The sequence below is a fragment of the Salvelinus alpinus genome, chromosome 32 (genome assembly GCF_045679555.1).
Source record: "Salvelinus alpinus chromosome 32, SLU_Salpinus.1, whole genome shotgun sequence".
Lineage (NCBI taxonomy): Eukaryota > Metazoa > Chordata > Actinopteri > Salmoniformes > Salmonidae > Salvelinus > Salvelinus alpinus.
The window spans coordinates 22,029,005-22,049,095 of record NC_092117.1 but is presented as its reverse complement, the minus strand read 5'-3'; the positions used below and the strand labels follow the sequence as shown (position 1 = coordinate 22,049,095).

Here is a 20,091-nt window from a genome sequence, read left to right as displayed (position 1 = left end):
GAACATTTATAGTAACTTGCTATCCCGAGAGGACATGTACCATAAACATTTCTATGGAAAAGTAGTAGTGGATTTATACACGCCAACAAATGTATCATATGGATTAATAGTCTTCAGGGACCAAGAGTAGGTGGCAACAAAAAAACAGCGTATCAGATACTTCTGTTTTATCAAAATAAATGATGGACATAAATGTTAAGCCTTTGATTTTTTTTTTTCAAATATTAAAACTGATTCGATGTAAGGGGAGGTTGAGGAGAAACATGAAATATGAAAGTGAGATGGAAGAACCTGATTTGGGTTGGGATGAGAGTGACACATGAGTCTTGAAGCTAATTTCTTTGCAAATCCTTTGCGCTCTGACAGTGATGTGCCACCCAGCCAACAATGCTGCATCAAATGAGGTTGTTCATCATTTCTGGATATTCAAGACTGAGTATAATGCATTATTTTACCACAGCAGCAAACAGGACTTGAAGACAAAAAAGAGTTTGGACACAGTGTCACCTAAACCTGAAAGCTAAGCATACTGTGCATGCATAATGAAGTGAAGGAAGATGTTTTGTAGGCTACAGATGAGAATATCATTATTAGCTCATCTTTATGACAATGGCCATCCAATTAATGACCTAAATGCTAATCAGATATCTCTGTGCTATGTCAATATGACATTCTAGCAAGGTATGCTAAAACTAATTATAATGACTATTGAATATGCAAAATGTCACAGTGTGTAACAGAAATATAAGCAATACATAAAGACTACACAGATTTATTTATAGGTTTTGGTGGGTACTCATTACACCATTACATGTAATTGACTAAATGTGTATTCCCAATTCATCATCATCATCAGTAGTATGCCTGTTTCTCTGCTCAGCTCACCAAAATGTGTTTAAAGAAATGTGTGACCACCATTACTGTTTTATAACAACAACACAGTGCTACTTCAATCTGACGGTCCCCTGTAAATGTGCCAGATAGGGGTTTGGATTCCTTGCACGTGATTGGTCATGGATCGATGCACGTTCACGTTATTCTGTGGGTGCCGCGCGCCCGTGCTTTCAGCATCATTTTGGAGAAGAGGGAAGCGGTAACAACCAAGTCTGCATCGAATGCCTGTCTCTTACAATTGCCAATGAATTATCTTCGAATTCCTATGTCTGCCAGTTGACATAGCCTAACCTATCACACGCACTGCACACCAGTTCTGCAAAGAAACAGGATATTCGCAGGCTGTGCGTTTTTTCAGGTAAATCATCAAAGAACGATTGCTTATTTACATATTTTCCTTTTATTCACGATAGATCGAGACAAGTGATCAAGGGAGCGGGGCTTTTTGCTGTAGCTGTCCATGGTGCTGAAATTATAGGAGTCTTGGCTTGATGGAGACACTTCATTGACTATTAGCTATGTGATGATGGGAGCTAAGGGAAGACTAATATATTTACATATGCTATGTATTTTGGAATAATCCTTGAAAGGATGCGGTGGGTGTCGTTTGGGGCGAAGATTAGATACTGAACCTCGGATGCACACAAAATTGCCCTCGATCATTTCTCACCGTTTGTAATGAAAGGGTATTTTGTATACTTTGTATTCACGTTTTATATTTCAATGGCACTAAATTAAATGTATTTTACACATTGTTGTTTACTTTCCCTTTGAGAAACAACCCGAGCCTATTTCGTTAAGTCCCCTACATCCACTGTTTTTGATTTAGAGCTTGCCTGCACGTTTTCTTGCCACCGTGCTGCCTTTTCGCATCTCAGGAGCTATTGAATTCTCCAATGTCAATAAGCACGATAGCAAGGCAGAAATCAATAAGGCCTTTGTGTAAGCTTTCATTAAATCTCGATACTGTGCATATGTTAAACGGGTGGAATACTGAAGGAATGTATATAATGGTAAAATATGAAATGATGATGAGGAGGAGGAGGAGGAGAATGATGGTGATGATTATAATAATGATGATCACATCACTGTAATTACTGCTATTTGTACTGAAATTAACCAGCCAAAACATTTAGTTAATACATCAATTAGTTGATGATATTAACATGTCTACCATGTTAGCCTATGATTGGAAATAGACTCACTTACATCTAATAGGTCATTTTTATGCACTCAAAGTATTCTTCTATTTTGTATGTAGCTTAAAGGTAAGGGACATTTTGTTCCTGTAGGATTCTTCTTTAATGTTTCTATGCCATAATGTTCTCCACTGTCCTATCTCTCTGCTTCAGCACCTGAGCATTACTGAGGCTGTTCACCCTACTGGATCATGGCACAGACCAACAGTGTGGGGAGTAATGGAGTAGCCGATGAATCACCCAACATGATTGTATACAGAAAGGTAAGGTGTGCAGAACAGTGTTCAAATTGGGTGAAAACCCATTCAACCTCAGTGCACTTTTTTTTGTGCTGCACTTCAGTAGCGATAAGACACCGTGTAGGCTGATACAAACCCAATGCTAAAGGACACACATGTACAACTAGAAGGCTTTGACTCTACTGAAATCCATGTCCTTGATTTGGGTTTGTAGCGTTAGCTAGTTACAGGTATGTGGCATCAAAATGAGTGTATGGCGGGGGTGTCACCATGTGCACTGATGCACATGACTGTACATAAATGCTAACATGCATATCGACACTTGTACTTGCATGCAGACACACTCAGGTTACATGGTCTGGTTTGTTCCAGAGGCTCTGGTTGTGTATGTATGACATTCAGCCATTTTAACCAGTTGAGTTACACGTTTTGGAGCAAAAGGAAGGAAAATGCATTAGAATGTCTAGTATGTTGTCAATGCAGTATTTCTTTAGATTCAGCTGTGAAATCTATCTAGTCCATCAGTGCAACTCCCCCCCGAGAAAGAGAAATGTATTGATGTTCTGTGGGGACATCTTATTAATATATTTTTACCTCAAGCTTCAAAATAGCTTGAAAAAATATAATGAAAAGTAGGGAGGATAACGAGATTAACTTTTTTCTGTGTATTTTACTCAGTGAATGTGCATGTGCATGTGATTTAGCATGATTTAGCATTTTTCATAGCTGCAGAGTATATGGATAGTGGGGATTTGGATTCAGCTCATTATTTTGTTTTGTTTTATATGGAAGAAAGTATTTATTTGTTTATTTGCTTTGTTTTATATGGAAGAGAGTATTTATTTGTTTATTTGTTTTGTTTATATGGAAGAGAGTATTTATTTGTTTATTTGCTTTGTTTTATATGGAAGAGAGTATTTATTTGTTTATTTGTTTTGTTTTATATGGAAGAGAGTAATTATTTGTTTTGTTTTATATGGAAGAGAGTATTTATTTGTTTATTTGTTTTGTTTTATATGGAAGAGAGTATTTATTTGTTTATTTGGCTCCCCATTAGCTTTTGCTGAAGCAGCAGCTACTCTTCTTGGATCCACAAAAAACACAAAACATGACAAGTAACAAAACACTGATACACTGATAGACAAGGACAATCACATACATTTAAAATACAACGATATACAAACAATACAACAACAAAAAATATGTGTTAGAGTGTGTATGTTTGTGTGTGTGTTTGTGTGTGCCCCCTCACAGTTCCCGCTGTTCCATGTGATGTTGTTTAATCCTGTTTTTAAAGGTAATTTTGCTGTTTGCGTGAATAATTAGAAATGGAAGGGAGTTCCCTGCAATCATGGCTCTGTATAATACTGTGCGGTGCCATTAATTAGTTTTGGACTTAGGGACTTTGAAATTACCCCTGGTGGCATGTCTTGTGGGGTATGTGTGGGTGTCTGAGCTGAATGTTATTTGATTATGCAGACAATTTGTAATTTTCATCACATTCACATTTCTCATAAAAACTTGAAGAGTAGCAGTTAATCTCTTGTCAACCCTCAACCAAGAAAGACTGGCATGCATGTTGTTGATGTTATATGGACCAAAAGCCAACTTACTAATTGCACAGTTAAAATTACTTGTGTTTACTGTTTTCTGTTAATACTATTTGCCAGGTTAATGTCAGAACATAAGTGAAGAGGCAGTAGCTGGGGTTTTGTTTTTCTACATTATTCTCTGACACATCTTTTTAGCAGAGGTCAGATTACTTACATTGCTCTGTACATTCATTGCTGAGGTTAAATGTGAAAAATGAGGGCTCAATTCAATGTGAAACATATTATGGTACACTGTAGCTCTTTGTCCCTGGTCAAATGAAATCTCAGTGTTTTTAGAGAACTGTAAGAATTTACTTATACTACCAGGTACTCTCCATAGGTAGATGCTTTATGTTTGTGTGTGTAGGCAGTTGGAAACAAAATGAGGTGTAAAAATGACAGAGATGGGCTCAATTGAATTCTAAGGAATTCTGTAGGTAAACATATGACAGATTTTGTTTGAGGACTCAGAGGAAACATGGTTCCCTACAATTTCAATCAACTCTCTGGTACGCGTATCATTACAACGTGAAGCTGATCCTTAGAGACAGCCTAACAGTCACAAACTTCTGGGTCTGTGAATTCAATCACATGTGCGAGCTGTTTGTATGTTACCACGTAATCAGAGCAGGAAAGGCTCTGTCTCACGTTGTCAAATCCATCAATAAAGTGATCATTTTCCCATCACAGTCCCTTGTGGTCTGTTCTCTATCGGAGTTTCTTCTTCATTTCATTTCCTTCACCCATCAGTGGATTTTCACATTTCCTCTGCAACAGCTCTTTTTTCTATTACAAAGCAAGAAGAATGTGGGGAAACTATTCCATGTATTGTCTTTCATAGCTCTGGGATGTTGTGCTATATTTACAGTCCTTGTAGAGAGATTTGGTGGAAGTTTCTCCTTTCATGCTGTAGCTACATGTGAAAAACAAAGGTACAGTACTTCATGTCCTCCTTATACCGCAGCCTCCTACTCCACTGGAAGAGAATGGCATTCAAAGTTTGACTATTTGAAAACGGGCAAACACTAAGAGTGAGAGGGTTGGGTGGGTGTATTTGAACGGATTTGTTATTCCTAATTTGGTTGGGAGGGGAATTGTGTTACTTATTCGATTAAATAAAGGAAGTGGTTTGGAGAAACAGTAACAAAGACTCCCGGACTTCCTATTGATTTGTGGTCTTTTTGGCAACTCAATTACAGATATGATGTTGCTTCCTTTCTTCCGCTATTGATCTCTTGAACTTTCATTTTTGTCAGGGTAAAAAATTGTTCTGGTAATGGAAATAAATTAGCACCAGTGTATGTAAAATACATTTCTAAGCAACCTCCTTTCACATGGCTGAGATATCATTCATAATGTATTACCAGATCTATTTCTCAGCTGTTCTATGACTGTGATCTTCCCTGATCTCATCTACTCTTCCATTCGGTCACTTCTTGACTGCATGTGGCCGCTGAACTGCTGGATGACCCACTTACACTTCTGAGCAAGATGGTCAATGCAGAGACTTTTCTAAGTGGCCTAATGGCACAGACACACTGGTAGCGTTAGTCGGCCGAGAGTACTTAGCACATGGTTTCCCAAACTAGGGGTCGCCTGATTTGAAAATGGGGCAGCAAGAGAACATTTGAGCTTGGTTCAGTAGCCTCCGGTAGCTGCTAGATGTGGTTGTAATAAACAGAGCGGTTTCTGTTTTCTTCCTACAAATGTGGCTCTATCTTTTGAATGGTTTAAGCTACAAAATATTATGACCCCTTCACTGAAAGATCCTCAGGAAAACGTATGTACATACTTTTCCCCTCTAGTTTGCCAACAAGCCGTTAGAACCGAGTGGACAAGACCAGGCACTAAATCAGACTTCTACACAGAAGATCATACAACCTTATTGCCTGATAATCTTCTGAACTTCCCAATACCTTTCTGATGCATTTCAGTCACTTCAAACTATACTGTCTTCATACTGTAAAAAATACTGTCAGACTTATTTGTAATAGACTGTCAAAGCCCAAATAAAAAAAGTAAACATTGGCCGTTGATTACATAACTTTTTTTACATGGTGGGGTCGTGAAAAATAATTTATATTAAAATGGGGTTGCGGGCCAAAAATGTTTTGGAACCCCTGACTTAGCACCTCTGAACACAGTGAAGTCCGTAATTTGCAATCCGAGTGCAAAACGATTCTACATGCACGAAAATGACGGCAATCAGATGCCTACCGGCGGGGTGTTCGCTATTACACTGGAAGGTGAAAATGTCCTAGTTCTTCCATGGCCTGCATACTCATAAGACATGTCACCCATTGAGCATGTTCGGGTTGCTCTGGGGCGACATGTGAGACAGCGTGTTCCAGTTCCCGCTAATATCCAGCAATTTTGCAGAGCCATTGAAAAAGAGTGGGTCAACATTCCACAGGACACTATCAATAGCCTGATCAACTCTATGTGAAGGAGATGTGTCCCGCTGCATGATGCAAATGGTGGTCACACCAGATACTGACTGGTTTTCTGATCCACACCCCTACTTTTTTTAAAGGTATTTGTGAATTTATTTCAATTGACTGATTTCCTTAAATGAACAGTAACTCAGTAAAATCTTAGAAATTGTTGCATGTTGCATTTATATTTTTGTTCAGTTTAACATTAGGATGATATCATACCAAAAACATTCAGAGAATGTTTTTAATAAAATCTATTTATCAAAAATGTTTCAGATGAAAATCCTTTGAATGTTCTCCTAACATTCACTAAAATATTGTGCACAACATCTGTAACAACCACCACAGAACATTCTCCAAAAGTTTGTATATTTGTGTAAAACATTTGCCTGATGTTGCAAGAACGTTCCTATAACACATTTAATCTGTTCTTTAATGGTTCCCAGAATGTTTCATTAGGTTGTGGTAACATTGTGGGGACATGACAAGTTCCCAAAATGCAAAAACTGCCCAGTTGTACTGACATTCAGATACTGTTTGTTTCATATTCCTTTGATGTTACAAGAATGTTGACAAAGCAGCCTTTCTGAGTTCTTTAAAGGTTCCCAGAACATGTAATTAGGTTGTGGGAACAGTGTGGGTACATTACAAAACACAAAATATGCTCAGTTGTGATGACATTAATACAACGTTTAAGTTAGGTTGCACATACATTCCCTTAATGTTGTAAGAATGAAATAAGTATTTTTTTATGATCTTCATAGCATATTTGTTTTAGGTTTCATATTCCATTGATGTTCACACAATATACAGCTTACCTTGATATGGAGGTCCTTAGAACATTTCAAGAACATTTAGAAAATGTTAGATTTAAGTTTGACCTAATCTTACCACAACATTCTCAGCATGCAAATTAAAGCACAAGAAATCAGATTGGAATACATCCCCGTTTTGTTTCTCTCTAGATTTCATGACAATTTGCATTTGAGGACATTATTGTAGGTGATATAGAGACACATGGCATTTTCATTTTATTCATAGGACATTTGAACAGAATGCAAGCACATCCATATTTTTTATACTTCATATGTTGACACTTCATACGTTGACAATCTGCACATGTGAGTTTTAAACTTGCAAACCCCACATGTGATTAAGAAAGAAAAGGATGGGAGGTTTTAATAACTGTTCTGTGTCCTGATGACCATATTTGACAAAAAAATAAAATAACAAGGCCACAGCTTTTGTCATGGTGTACATGTGGTTGATGCCATTCCATTTGCACCGTTCCGGCCTTTATTATGAGCCGTCCTCCCCTCAGCAGCCTCCTGTGGTCCCTACAATGTACGCACCAGACTGTTCCCACAACCTAATGAACCATTCTGAGAACCTTTAAAAAACATCCAAAATGTGTTCTGGGAACATTCTTGTAACATCAGTTGAGTGTTTTTTGCACCCTAAAATAAACATTTTATAATAATCTGAATAACTGTACAGTTTTGGCGTTTCTGGAACATATATTTTGTGATGTCCCCACATTGTTCCCACCAGACTCTTCCCACAACCCAATGAAACATTCTGGGAACCTATAAAGAACAGATTAAATGTGTTCTAGAACCGTTCTTGCAACATTAGACAAATGTTTTATACAAACATTCTATAATCATCACCCCAACTGGACAGTTTGTGTTATGAGAACAATGTTCTGGGAACTGTTACGTTCCCCAGCAAGGAAACTAGAAATTGTTGCTGAAACAGAAAGGGGAACTAACAAAGAGTTACTGACAACAACCAAAACAAAACAGGTGGGTTTTTAGGAGGGGTTCTGAAAGACACTCATGGGGGTGTCCACTGAAAGTTGCATAGCAACAACAACTGAGACCTAAAGACACCCACCATAAGCGCCCACTAAATTTGCCCACTAAGAGGCAAACAAAAGATAAACCCACACCAAACCTAAAGACACTAAGCAAAACAAAAAGGTGGAGCAAAACAAAATCAGGGAAATCAATGTTTTAGTAGGGTGTGCCTTTAAAGATGTTAACCCTCCGCATCTATCAAGACAACTGGAGCACTGGGCCAGCCACTCTTAAATAGCACCTTGGCCAGTACAGGTTAAACACCTTCCCACTAATGAGACGGCAACCAGCACAAGTGTAACACATACTGACTAACAAGGTGAATTATGCCTGAGTGTTAGAGTTGCCCCTAGCTGTCAAAAAAGTAATAAAAAAGAAAATTGTGCTGTCTGGTTTGCTAAATATAAGGAATTTGATGTAAAGCATTTACTTTTACTTTGTACTTTTACCCAAGTATGGCAATGTAATACTTTTTCCACCACTGTACTTAAGTACATTTAAAATCGGGTACTTTTGTACTTTTACTCAAGTAGTATTTTTCTGGGTTACTTTTACTTTTACTTGAGTCATTTTATATTGAGGTATCTTTACTTTTACTCAAGTATGATAATTTAGTACTTTTTCCACCGCTGCCTGTAACAGAACCTTTGCAGAACAATTTTGGTTTGCTGGGTATTTTCTTTATTCATTAGGTAATCAATTTCTTTCACAATGTTGTCACAGTCATGCCATTTCTAAGTTGTTTGAAGTCCCTTTTTCAAAATCAATTGTAGGTCATCAAATTAATTTCCTGTAAAGATTTTCATGAGATATTGGTCTCTGCTCACTATTTTAAGGCATCCAATAAATATACACTTTCTGTAATCTGGCCAGGGAGAGTTTTACTGCTGATAGTGGATGGAGGTTTTACAGGGACTCCATTGGGAATAACACTCCATATCCTCTCTCAGCTCTTGTCGTTTACTTCTAATGAAAATGGATGGAAGAGGGGTAGAGGTGTTGACCTGATTACTGTGGAGCTGTGTGTCGCTTTTCCTCCAAGCATATTAATAGCATGTGCTGTGATTACCTGATTTATTCACAACACTCCTGGCTGACACTTAAGTTAGAGCATCTCACTGGTTAAAAGCAAACGATCAAATGCGAATAGAAGATACAGTATGCAGCATCTCCTTTACGATGCTGGGCAGATGCACATACTTCTATTCGTGGTGTTTTCAGGCACAACCCAATCATTGCCTACTCCCTGTAATGTACTCTTTCCAGTCACATACAGTATAAAGCATCTGTCTATATCGCCGTTGTGAGTGTGGTTCTCTGAGCTTGGTGACGTCCTATGATGAATAATGCTCTACTGCGTTCTGTATGTGGAACAAAAGCAGCCCCGGTGAGGCGCTCATAGTCACACAGAGGATAGAACAACATCCTCCTCCAGTAGGTGTGTGTGTGTGTGTGTGTGTGTGTGTGTGTGTGTGTGTGTGTGTGTGTGTGTGTGTGTGTGTGTGTGTGTGTGCGTGTGCGTGTGTGCGTGCATGCATGTGTCTACTCTAGATGCTTATAGATGCTTAGATTGATCTGAAACATCACAACGGGTGCCTGTCACCAAAATGGCTTTGGAAAGGATGAACAACAGATGAAAGGTTGGGGCTCTTTCATAACATTTGAAACACCTTTGATATTATTGGTCATGCATATCCATTATTTTAACCTGTATGTCAATTATTTGAGTACCCACTTAATCACTTTATAAGCCCGTCCATGCCAGGATTTTAGGTAAGCTTTTATAGCTCAATATAATGGCTGGGGAAGCCTCTGGATCTTTAGTTACCAGGTTTTAAAACTTTGTGTATTTACATCTCAGTATTTGTTAAATAAATCTCTCAAATGTTTCCCAAGGTCTGCTTCAGCTTTGTGAGTGACTGTTTGAGGGTGTGAGTGACTGTTTGATGGTGTGAATGACTGTTTGAGGGTGTGAGTGACTGAGGGTGTGACTGTTTGAGGGTGTGAGAGCCTGTTTGAGGGTGTAAATGGCTGTTTGAGGGTGTGAGGGTGTGAGTGACTGTTTGAGGGTGTGAGTGACTGTTTGAGGGTGTGAGTGACTGAGGGTGTGACTGTTTGAAGGTGTGAGTGACTGTTTGAGGGTGCGAGTGACTGTTTGAGGGTGTGAGTGACTGTTTGACGGTGTGAATGACTGTTTGAGGGTGTGAGTGACTGAGGGTGTGACAGTTCGAAGGTGTGAGAGCCTGTTTGATGGTGTGAATGACTGTTTGAGGGTGTGAGGGTGTGAGAGTCTGTTTGAGGGTGTGAGTGACTGTTTGAGGGTGTGAGAGACTGTTTGAGGGTGTGAGTGACTGTGTTTTTTAAAATGTGCATTTCTTCTGTCTCTTTAGCCAGAAGCCCAAATCTGCAGAAAAGGTTTTTCAAGCGGCCTGATCTTGTGTTGTGTGTATGGCAGTTCAGGCTTTTGTTTTTCATGTCTTGGCAGCCAGTGAGTGGAATGGTGAGCTCTTCTCTCCACTCTCTAGAGCAGGGGTCGGGAACCTATGGCTCCCGAGCCAGGTGTGGCTCTTTTGATGATTGCATCTGGCTCGCAGATAAACCAAAATATTCTCACTTTTTTATTTTTATTTTTTTAAATAAATGTTATCCCCTTTTCTCCCCAATTTTCGTGGTATCCAATCGCTAGTAATTACTATCTTGTCTCATCGCTACAACTCCTTGTTTTAATCCATCCATCGATTTTTCACTGCTCATGTCCTGTTCAGGGCTGCAGGAGCAATTGTCCATTATTTTAATTAAATGATACTGGCCTACGTTGGCCGTTGCTAGGTAAAACAGGTAAACGCCTCCTTTTGAATCAGTCTGCTCGGTCATTAGCTCAAAGCTAACCCTTCGACGAAGAAGATGGCGAAAAGAAAAAAAGATGACGAGTATAGTACATTTCAGGACGAATGGACCGAAGAATTCGCCTTTGTGGAGAGAGCAGGTTCTGCGGTGTGTCTAATTTGCAATGACAAAATTACATCGATGAAACGGTCGAATGTAAAGCGGCACTTCGACACGCGCCATGCTACCTTTGCATCAAAATACCCTGCGGGAGACAGCAGAAAGAAAGCGTGCCAAGAGCTACTGAGCAGGGTGCAAGCTAGCCAGCAGCAACTCTGCGTATGGACCCGGCAAGGTGACTATAATTCCGCTAGCTTTGCTGGATCTTTAGCAATAGTGAGGAACGGAAAACCATTCACAGATGGCGAGTATGCTAAAACGTTCATGCTGGATGTAGCCAATGAACTTTTTGATGATCTTCCGAACAAAGACAAGATAATTAAACGGATACAAGACATGCCTCTGTCGGCAAGAACTGTTCATGATCGTACCATCGTGATGGCAAACAAAGTGGAGGAAACGCAAGTGAAGGACATAAATGCAGCGCCGTTCTTTTCCCTGGCTTTGGATGAGTCAACAGACGTGAGCCATTTGTCGCAGTTCAGCGTGATTGCAAGATATGCTGTTGGTGACACACTGCGCGAAGAAAGTCTTGCAGTTCTGCCATTAAAAGGGTCCACAAGAGGTGAGGATTTATTTAAGTCTTTCATGGAGTTTGCTCAAGAAAAAAATCTACCTATGGATAAACTTCTCTCAGTGTGTACTGATGGTGCTCCGTGTATGGTGGGGAATAAAAAAGGATTTGTGGCGCTTCTCCGTGAACATGAAAATAGACCCATCCTAAGTTTCCATTGCATTCTACACCAAGAGGCACTTTGTGCTCAGATGTGTGACAGGCAGTTTGGGGAAGTGATGTCGCTGGTCATTCGTGTGATCAACTTTATTGTTGCTCGAGCCTTAAATGATCGCCAGTTTAAAACACTGCTGGATGAAGTTGGAAATAACTATCCTGGTCTGCTTTTGCACAGCAATGTGCGTTGGTTGTCAAGAGGGAAGGTGCTTAGCCGTTTTGCGGCTTGCCTGAAAGAAATCCGGACTTTCCTTGAAATGAAAGGCATCGAGCATCCTGAGCTAGCCGAAACTGAGTGGCTCCTCAAGTTTTACTATCTCGTAGATATGACTGAACATCTGAACCAGCTCAACGTGAAAATGCAAGGCATTGGAAATACAGTGTTATCCCTTCAACAAGCTGTGTTTGCTTTTGAAAACAAGCTACTTTTCATCATGGATCTTGAAACAGGTCGTTTACTACATTTTGAAAAACTGAGCCAATTTAAAGATGCATGCACAGCAAGTGAGCCTATTCAAAACTTTGATCTCCACCAGCTAGCTCGCTGCACATCCAGTCTCCTACAGTCCTTCAAAGCACGCTTTGGAGAATTTCGTGAGCACACTCGTCTTTTTAAGTTCATCACCCTTCCAAACGAGTGTTCACTGAACACAGCCGACCTGAGTTACATTCCTGGTGTCTCCGTCAGAGATTTTGAAGCAGAAGTGGCTGACCTGAAGGCCTCAGACATGTGGGTGAATAAGTTCAAGTCACTGAATGAAGATTTGGAAAGAATCACACGACAGAAAGCGGAGTTGGCGAGCAAGCACATGTGGACAGAAATGAAAAAACTTCAACCCGAAGACCAGCTGATTCTCAAAACTTGGAACGCGCTTCCTGTCACATACCACACACTGCAGCGTGTGAGTATTGCTGTATTGACCATGTTTGGATCTACGTATGCATGTGAGCAGTCATTCTCACATCTTAAAAACATCAAGTCCAACCTACGATCACGTTTAACGGATGAAAGCCTCAACGCTTGCATGAAGCTTAACCTCACCAAGTACCAACCAGACTACAAAGACATCAGCAAATCCATGCAGCACCAGAAGTCGCATTAATGGTGAGTATTATAACAACATTATTTAAGAATAAATTCAGAGGCTTATTATACTGACATTTAGTTGAATTCACTTTTAAAATATATTATATGGCTCTCACTGAAATAAATTTCCAAATTTTTTGCTTTCATGGCTCTCTTAGTCAAAAAGGTTCCCAACCCCTGCTCTAGAGTATGTGTATGACCATTAAACACACAGCTGAGCAAATGTTATTGTATGATTCCGTTATTGTTATTCTTACTTAATATTGGTCTCATTTATATTATTGTGCTTACAAACCATATACAGCATGTGTGAATTAATTGTACTATTGATTATTGATTTGTTGATTGATGAGAGCATACTGTAGTGTACATGCAGGTTATTATGTAGGAACAAGCCTATAGTTTTGCCTCTGCCATGGTAACACAGCTGTGTAAAACGAATCCCGTCTACAGATATTACAGTGAATCATCAGCTGGGTATCAGGTCTATTCAGACCCTTGCAAATGTACATCATATGAAACGGAGTGAAGAGCTGTGAAGTGCCAAGCTCCCCCAAGCAGCATTCAAATTCATTCAGTGAGAGGCTCATTAATTGGCAGATCCGAGGAATCTTTGTGTGAAGCCCTTTGTGTGCTATGTAGGCCAGCGGAAATGACTACTGCCCACATGAAAAAATGCTATAGTATACTATGGTTAAATACTATAGTATTCACTGTATTGCTTTTGCGGACTTAACTGTAGTAATAAATGTACTGTTTTTGCGGACTAAAGTCCGCAAAAACACTTCAGTGAATACTGTACTATTAACTGCAGTGTTGCGGACATGATTGTACTATACTGTATTATTTATAGTTTACTATAGTATAAATACTGTGGTAAAAAAAAAACTAGTATATACAGTTGAAATCGGAAATGTACATACACTTAGGTTGGAGTCATTCGTTTTCAACCACTCCACACATTTCTTGTTAACAAACTATAGTTTTGGCAAGTCGGTTAGGACATCTACTTTGTGCATGACACAAGTCATTTTCCCAACAATTATTTACAGACAGATTATTTCACTTATAATTCACAGTATCACAATTCCAGTGGGTCAGAAGTCAACATACACTAAGTTGACTGTGCCTTTAAACAGCTTGGAAAATTCCAGAAAATGATGTCATGGCTTTAGAAGCTTCTGATAGGCTAATTGACATCATTTGAGTTAATTGGAGAGTACCTGTGGATGTATTTCAAGGCCTACCTTCAAACTCAGTGACGCTTTGCTTGACATCATATGAAAATCAAAAGAAATCAGCCAAGACTTCAGAAAATAATTGTACACCTCCACAAGTCTGGTTCATCCTTGGGAGCAATTTCCAAACACCTGAAGGTACCACGTTCATCTGTGAAACAATAGTACGCAAGTATAAACACCATGGGACCACGCAGTCGTCATACCGCTGAGGATGGAGACGCGTTCTGTCTCCTAGAGATGAACGTACTTTGGTGCGAAAAGTGCAAATCAAATCCAGAACAACAGCAAAGGACCTTGTGAAGCTGCTGAGGAAACAGGTACAAAAGTATCTATATCCACAGTAAAACGAGTCCTATATCGACATAACCTGAAGGGCCGCTCAGCAAGGAAGAAGCCACTGCTCCAAATCAGCCATAATGTCACGTTCCTGACCTTATTTTCCTTTGTTTAGCTTTGTTTAGTTTTGGTCAGGACGTGAGCTGGGTGGGCAGTCTATGTTATTTGTTTCTTGTTTAGGTTCATTGTTAATTAGCCTTATATGGTTCTCAATTAGGGGCAGGTGTTTGACGTTTCCTCTGATTGAGAACCATATTAAGGTAGGCTGTTCACACCGTTTGTTTGTGGGTGATTGTCTTCCGTGTCTGTGTATGTACCACACGGGACTGTTTCGTTTGTTTAGTCTGTTCCTGTTCGTGCGTTCTTCGTGTTCTGTAAGTTCTCATGTTCAGGTCGGTCTACATCGTTTTGTTATTTTGTAATTTATCAAGTGTGTTTCGTGTTCGTCTTGTTTAAATAAATTCATCATGTATTCCACACAAGCTGCGTTTTGGTCCGATCCATGCTCCTCCTCAGACGAGGAGGAGAACAATCGTTACAGAATCACCCACCAACAAAGGACCAAGCAGCGTGGGAAAAAGCAGCAGCAGCGATCGCAGGATTTCTGGACATGGGAGGAAATACTGGACGGTAAAGGACCCTGGGCACAACCTGGAGAATATCGCCGCCCTCGTGAAGAGCTGGAGGCAGCTAAAGCCGAGAGGCGGTGGTATGAGGAGGCAGCACGGAAGCGAGGCTGGAAGCCTGTGAGTCAAGCCCAAAATTTTATTGGGGGGGGGGGGCTAAAGGGTAGTGTGGCGAAGTCAGGTAGGAGACCTGCGCCAACTTCCCGATCTTACCGTGGAGAGCGAGAGTACGGGCAGACACCGTGTTATGCGGTAAAGCGCACGGTGTCTCCTGTACGTGTGCTTAGCCCGGTGCGGGTTATTCCACCTCCCCGCACTGGCAGGGCTAGATTGAGCATTGAGCCAGGTGCCATGAAGCCGGCTCAACGAGTCTGGTCTCCAGTGCGTCTCCTCGGGCCGGCATACATGGCACCAGCCTTATGCATGGTGTCCCCGGTTCGCAAACACAGTCCAGTGCGGGTTATTCCACCTCCCCGCACTGGTCGGGCTACGGAGGGCATACAACCAGGTAAGGTTGGGCAGGCTCGGTGCTCAAGGGAGCCAGTACGCCTGCACGGTCTGGTATATCCGGCGCCACCTCCCCGCCCCAGCCCAGTACCACCAGTGCCTACACCACGAACCAGGCTTCCAGTGTGTCTCCAGAGCCCTGTTCCTCCTCCATGCACTCGCCCTATGGTGCGTGTCTCCAGCCCGGTACCACCAGTTCCGGCACCACGTACCAAGCCTCCTGTGCGTCTCCAGAGTCCTGTGCGTCCTGTTGCTGCTCCCCGCACTAGCCTTGAGGTGCGTGTCCTTAGCCCGGTACCTCCAGTTCCGGTACCACGCACCAGGCCTACTGTGCGCCTCAGCCCGCCACCAGCCATGACCAGCCAGAGCCGTCAGCCAGCCATGACCAGCCAGAGCCGTCAGCCAGCCATGACCAGCCAGAGCCGTCAGCCAGTCCGGAGCTGCCCCTCAGTCCGGTGCTGCCCCTCAGTCCGGTGCTGCCCCTCAGTCCGGAGCTGCCCCTCAGTCCGGTGCTGCCCCTCAGTCCGGTGCTGCCCCTCAGTCCGGTGTTGCCCCTTAGTCCGGTGCTGCCCCTTAATCCGGTGGGGTTAATATGGAGGGTGGCTGTTAGGAGGAGGCCACGGAAGCGGGAATTGACTATGGTGGGGTGGGGACAACGTCCAGAGCCAGAGCCGCCACCGTGGACAGATGCCCACCCAGACCCTCCCCTATAGGTTCAGTTTTGCGGCCGGAGTCCGCATCTTGGGGGGGGGGGGGGATACTGTCACGTTCCTGACCTTATTTTCCTTTGTTTAGCTTTGTTTAGTTGGTCAGGACGTGAGCTGGGTGGGCAGTCTATGTTATTTGTTTCTTGTTTAGGTTCATTGTTAATTAGCCTTATATGGTTCTCAATCAGGGGCAGGTGTTTGACGTTTCCTCTGATTGAGAACCATATTAAGGTAGGCTGTTCACACCGTTTGTTTGTGGGTGATTGTCTTCCGTGTCTGTGTATGTACCACACGGGACTGTTTCGTTTGTTTAGTCTGTTCCTGTTCGTGCGTTCTTCGTGTTCTGTAAGTTCTCATGTTCAGGTCGGTCTACGTCGTTTTGTTATTTTGTAATTTATCAAGTGTGTTTCGTGTTCGTCTTGTTTAAATAAATTCATCATGTATTCCACACAAGCTGCGTTTTGGTCCGATCCATGCTCCTCCTCAGACGAGGAGGAGAACAATCGTTACACATAAAAAAGCCAAAGCCAGTTTTGCAACTGCGTATGGGGACAAAGATCGTACTTTTTGGAGAAATGTCCTCTGGTCTGATAAAACAAAAATGTAACTGTTTGGCCATAATTGTTACGGCTGATTTCCTCCTCTTCGTCTGAAGGTGTAGGGATCGGACCAAGACGCAGAGTGGAAAGTGTCCATGTTTTATTATCAAATAAACTGAACACTACACGAAACAAAATAACAAAAGAGAATCTAACCGACAAACAGTCCCGTGTGGCACAACTACTGACACGGAAAACAAACACCCACAAAACACACGTGAAACCCAGGCTGCCTAAGTATGATTCTCAATCAGGGACAACGATCCTCTGATTGAGAATCATACCAGGCCGAACACAAAATCCCAACATAGAAAATCACACATAGACAACCCACCCAACTCACGCCCTGACCAACTAAATAAATACAAAACAAGGGAAAACAGGTCAGGAACGTGACAATAATGACCATCGTTATGTTTGGATGAAAAAGGGGGAGGCTTGCAAGCCGAAGAACACCATCCCAACCGTGAAGCTCGGGGGTGGCAGCATCATGTTGTGGGGGTGCTTTGCTGCAGGAGGGACTGGTGCACTTCACAAAATAGATGGCATCATGAGGCAGGAAGATTATGTGGATATATTGAAGCAACATCTCAAGACATCAGTCAGGAAGTTAAAGCTTGGTCGCAAATGGGTCTTCCAAATGGACAATGACCCCAAGCATACTTCGAAAGTTGTGGCAAAATGGCTTAAGGACAACAAAGTCAAAGTATTGGAGTGGCCATCACAAAGCCCTGACCTGAATCCCATAGAACATTTGTAGGCAGAACTGAAAAAGCTTGTGCGAGCAAGGAGGCCTACAAACCTGACTCAGTTACACCAGCTCTTTCAGGAGGAATGGGCCAAAATGCACCCAACTTATTGTGGGAAGCTTGTGAAAGGCTATCTGAAACATTTGACCCAAGTTAAACAATTTAAAGGCAATGCTACCAAATACTAAGTGAGTGTATGTAAACTTCTGACCCACTGGGAATGTGATGAAAGAAATAAAAGCTGAAAGAAATAATTCTCTCAACTATTATTCTGACATTACACATTCTTAAAATAAAGTGGGGATCCTAACTGACCTAAGACAGGGAATGTTTACTAGGATTAAATGTCAGGAATTGAGAAAAACTGAGTTTAAATGTATTTGGTTAAGGTGTATGTAAACTTCCAACTTCAACTGTACTATAGTAATTACTGTAGTGTTTTTGTGGACATTACTGTAGTATTTACAACAGTGTTATTGTTTTATTATCTTTTCTTTTATTATCTCCATAGCAGTGGAGGCTTTGGCCTTGAGGAAGCCTCCTGGACAAAATGCTAAAAGAGCAAATTTTCTATAACCTGTAGGTAGATAGTACTGAGGTCTGAACGGATATTTCAGAGCTTCTGCTCTTTTCTATAACCTGTAGGGAACACAATATATGGTCTACTGTATACTGTAGTGTGTTTGCCTTTTTTAGTATACTGTAGTATTTATTATAGTATTTTACAGTATATTACACCATTCTATAGTAAGTACTACACATGATCGAGGTATACTACCCAAGTTAAACAATAGTATAGTAGTATAGTATTCAACAGTATGAGTTATTAAGTAAGTACTGTAGTGTTTTATAGTAAACTGTAGTATGTTTTCATGTGGGTGTATATGAAAACATACAACCTCTAGTTCAAAAGGGATGAAAATATATTTCACAAGGAAATAGTGAGTTTGATGTTGGATTGCTGGATTGCGTAGGCATTTCTGTCTTGGTGTTTTTCCACTATTGCACATAAGGCAAGGACTCATACAGATGTAGGATCTTAATTTGATCACCCTGTTGCAAGAGAACTTTCCTGCAATATCTGGCCTTCCTGTGTGTCTCAGGTCGACTGTGTCTTCCTGTTGGATGTGTCTGACAGGCGTCTCCATCCTCTTGTTAAGCCCCAGACTTTACAAAGCCTATACAGATGTAGGATCTTAATTTGATCAACCCGTTGCTGGAGAACTTTCTAAACATCAAAGTGTATTTGAGGTTTAAAAAGGCTTCTGAAGTTTGTAATTTCCACTTTGAAATTTCAGACTTGATTTTCCCTTGTGAAAAATGTATCAACCCCTACAAAAATGACCATGAATTATAATCCACATAATAGTTCACATATCCTGTTGCTGCAGGATTATTTTTATGCTGTAGAAAACTGGCTCAAATGAAGATGCTATGTCTGTATGACATCAATCCCAGAAATTATATCTCCTGCTGTCTATGAAAATGGAACAGCTCGCGTTTGTCTTTATAGTCTATGCCAAATGTTACTCCAAAAGTAGGACATTACAGACCACTATCAGTAGATGATGAAAGTATTGGTTAAATATGTATCGTTATTCCTTGGCAGACTGTTGCATATTACTGACGCACCAAATACAGAATGGCCTGTACATCTAGATTACTTCCCTTGCTGGCATGGTATGGCAGTGGGAGTGTCCACACATTTGGCCATCTCTCCTCTCTCTCCTGTGAAAAGCCTAACCGTTGTTGGCTAGCACTATAGTCATACTAAACTGTATTTTCTTCTGTATTATACAAGGGGCTGAGGACGTCTAGGTATTAAAGGAATAGCTGACTCAGGGTCTCGTAGGCCTTGTCTGTCTGTCTGATTCATTTAATTACAACTCTCCATCTAATGGCAGATTAGCAGGGTCTGGCCACACCACTGATGAGCTTAATGAGCTCAGAGATGGTCAGCTCTTAACGACTGCAGGGAGAAAAACTGACGGATTGGCTTAACTGTGTCTCTCTGCTTTCCCCTTAGATCTCAGATGTGTCGGTGTGTCCATCCTGCTTCTTCTCTCTCGCAATGTTCTTCCTTTTATTTATTTCACTCGCTCTCCTCTGTCTGCTACCACCTCATCTCTTCTCTCTGCTTTCTCTCCTTTCTCTCTCCCTCTCTCTCTCTCTCTTCCACTCTCTCTTTCACTCTCTCTCTACTCCCCCAACCCAGTATGGAGTCCTGCCAGCAAACCATCCCTCTCTCTCTCTCCTTTGAAGTCCAGAGAGAGAGAGAGACAAAG

The 20,091-nt window shown here is 41.3% G+C and overlaps 1 protein-coding gene across 2 annotated transcripts in view; it reads left to right on the top strand.

The window, feature by feature from the left end:
• The first annotated feature begins 1,062 nt into the window (after positions 1-1,062).
• Positions 1,063-20,091, top strand: part of LOC139562459 (regulator of G-protein signaling 7-like) — a 55,978-nt gene continuing 36,949 nt past the window's right edge. For both annotated transcript variants that reach the window (XM_071380180.1, XM_071380178.1), the window contains exons 1-2: positions 1,063-1,252; positions 2,247-2,356. In XM_071380180.1, the coding sequence (XP_071236281.1) occupies positions 2,285-2,356 (72 nt within the window). In that variant the 5' untranslated portion in view covers positions 1,063-1,252; positions 2,247-2,284. The remainder of the gene's footprint in view (positions 1,253-2,246; positions 2,357-20,091) is intronic.